This window comes from Diaphorina citri, unplaced genomic scaffold (genome assembly GCF_000475195.1).
Source record: "Diaphorina citri unplaced genomic scaffold, Diaci psyllid genome assembly version 1.1 scaffold29264, whole genome shotgun sequence".
In the NCBI taxonomy this organism is placed as follows: Eukaryota; Metazoa; Arthropoda; class Insecta; order Hemiptera; family Psyllidae; genus Diaphorina; species Diaphorina citri.
This window is the reverse complement of record NW_007406602.1, coordinates 1-695: the sequence shown is the minus strand read 5'-3', so window position 1 is coordinate 695 and position 695 is coordinate 1. Positions and strand designations below refer to the sequence as shown.

The following is a 695-nucleotide window of genomic DNA, read 5'->3' as shown; positions in this document are numbered from 1 at the left end:
AAAAATTCAAGAACTCTGTACATAGGGAGAAGTTCTTTTCCATTGTCTTTCAATTCCCGGACAAACCTGGGCATGATGTGGAATTGAGGACAACCGTCTTTGTTATTCGCAGACTTCAGATCCAAATCAACTAATTCTAGTATCTCATGAAACAAATAGTTGAAGAAAAGTTCTGTGTCTTTAACAGTAAATCCATTTGGTACTTTTTCCTCGATGTAAACAATGGTATACTGAATATTAAAACGAATTACTTTACATGTTGGCAACTTCTCAAGTGGATGATGAGAAAATAATGAGAAACCTTCAAAAATGAATTCTTGATTATCATGTTCGATTACTGTTGGTTTGTTAATAAGAAAGTTAGTAGGTGGAGACACAGTGACCCTGTAATGGTAGAGTTTATCAGCATTATTAGTGTCCGGGTTACAAAACGCTTGCTCATCTTCTCCTGCATAGATATTGTGACGGATACCAGAACGACGTGACTTGCTACTACACCGGCATAGAGGTCCATCATTCATTTCTCCTTTGTCATTAAACCACAGCTCAGGATGAAGTCTGTCAGGATGATTTTGTTTTAACTGTAACTCCATCATCCAGTTGTCTTCTTCTGCATCTTCTTCCCCACTTGAACTATCACTTGAGGATTCAGAACCACTTGATACAGTTGGGTTGGATGCGCAGTGGGAACACTT

The 695-nt window shown here is 38.3% G+C and overlaps 1 protein-coding gene across 1 annotated transcript; it reads right to left on the bottom strand.

Annotated features, from left to right (window-relative positions):
- Positions 1 to 5: 5 nt before the first annotated feature.
- On the bottom strand, positions 6 to 692 carry LOC108254270 (ribonuclease 3; the record flags this gene model as incomplete). The annotated part of the gene is made up of 1 exon (XM_017449276.2): positions 6 to 692. A coding segment is annotated over one exon (687 nt), but the record flags the coding sequence as incomplete, so codon positions are not given.
- Positions 693 to 695: the final 3 nt, after the last annotated feature.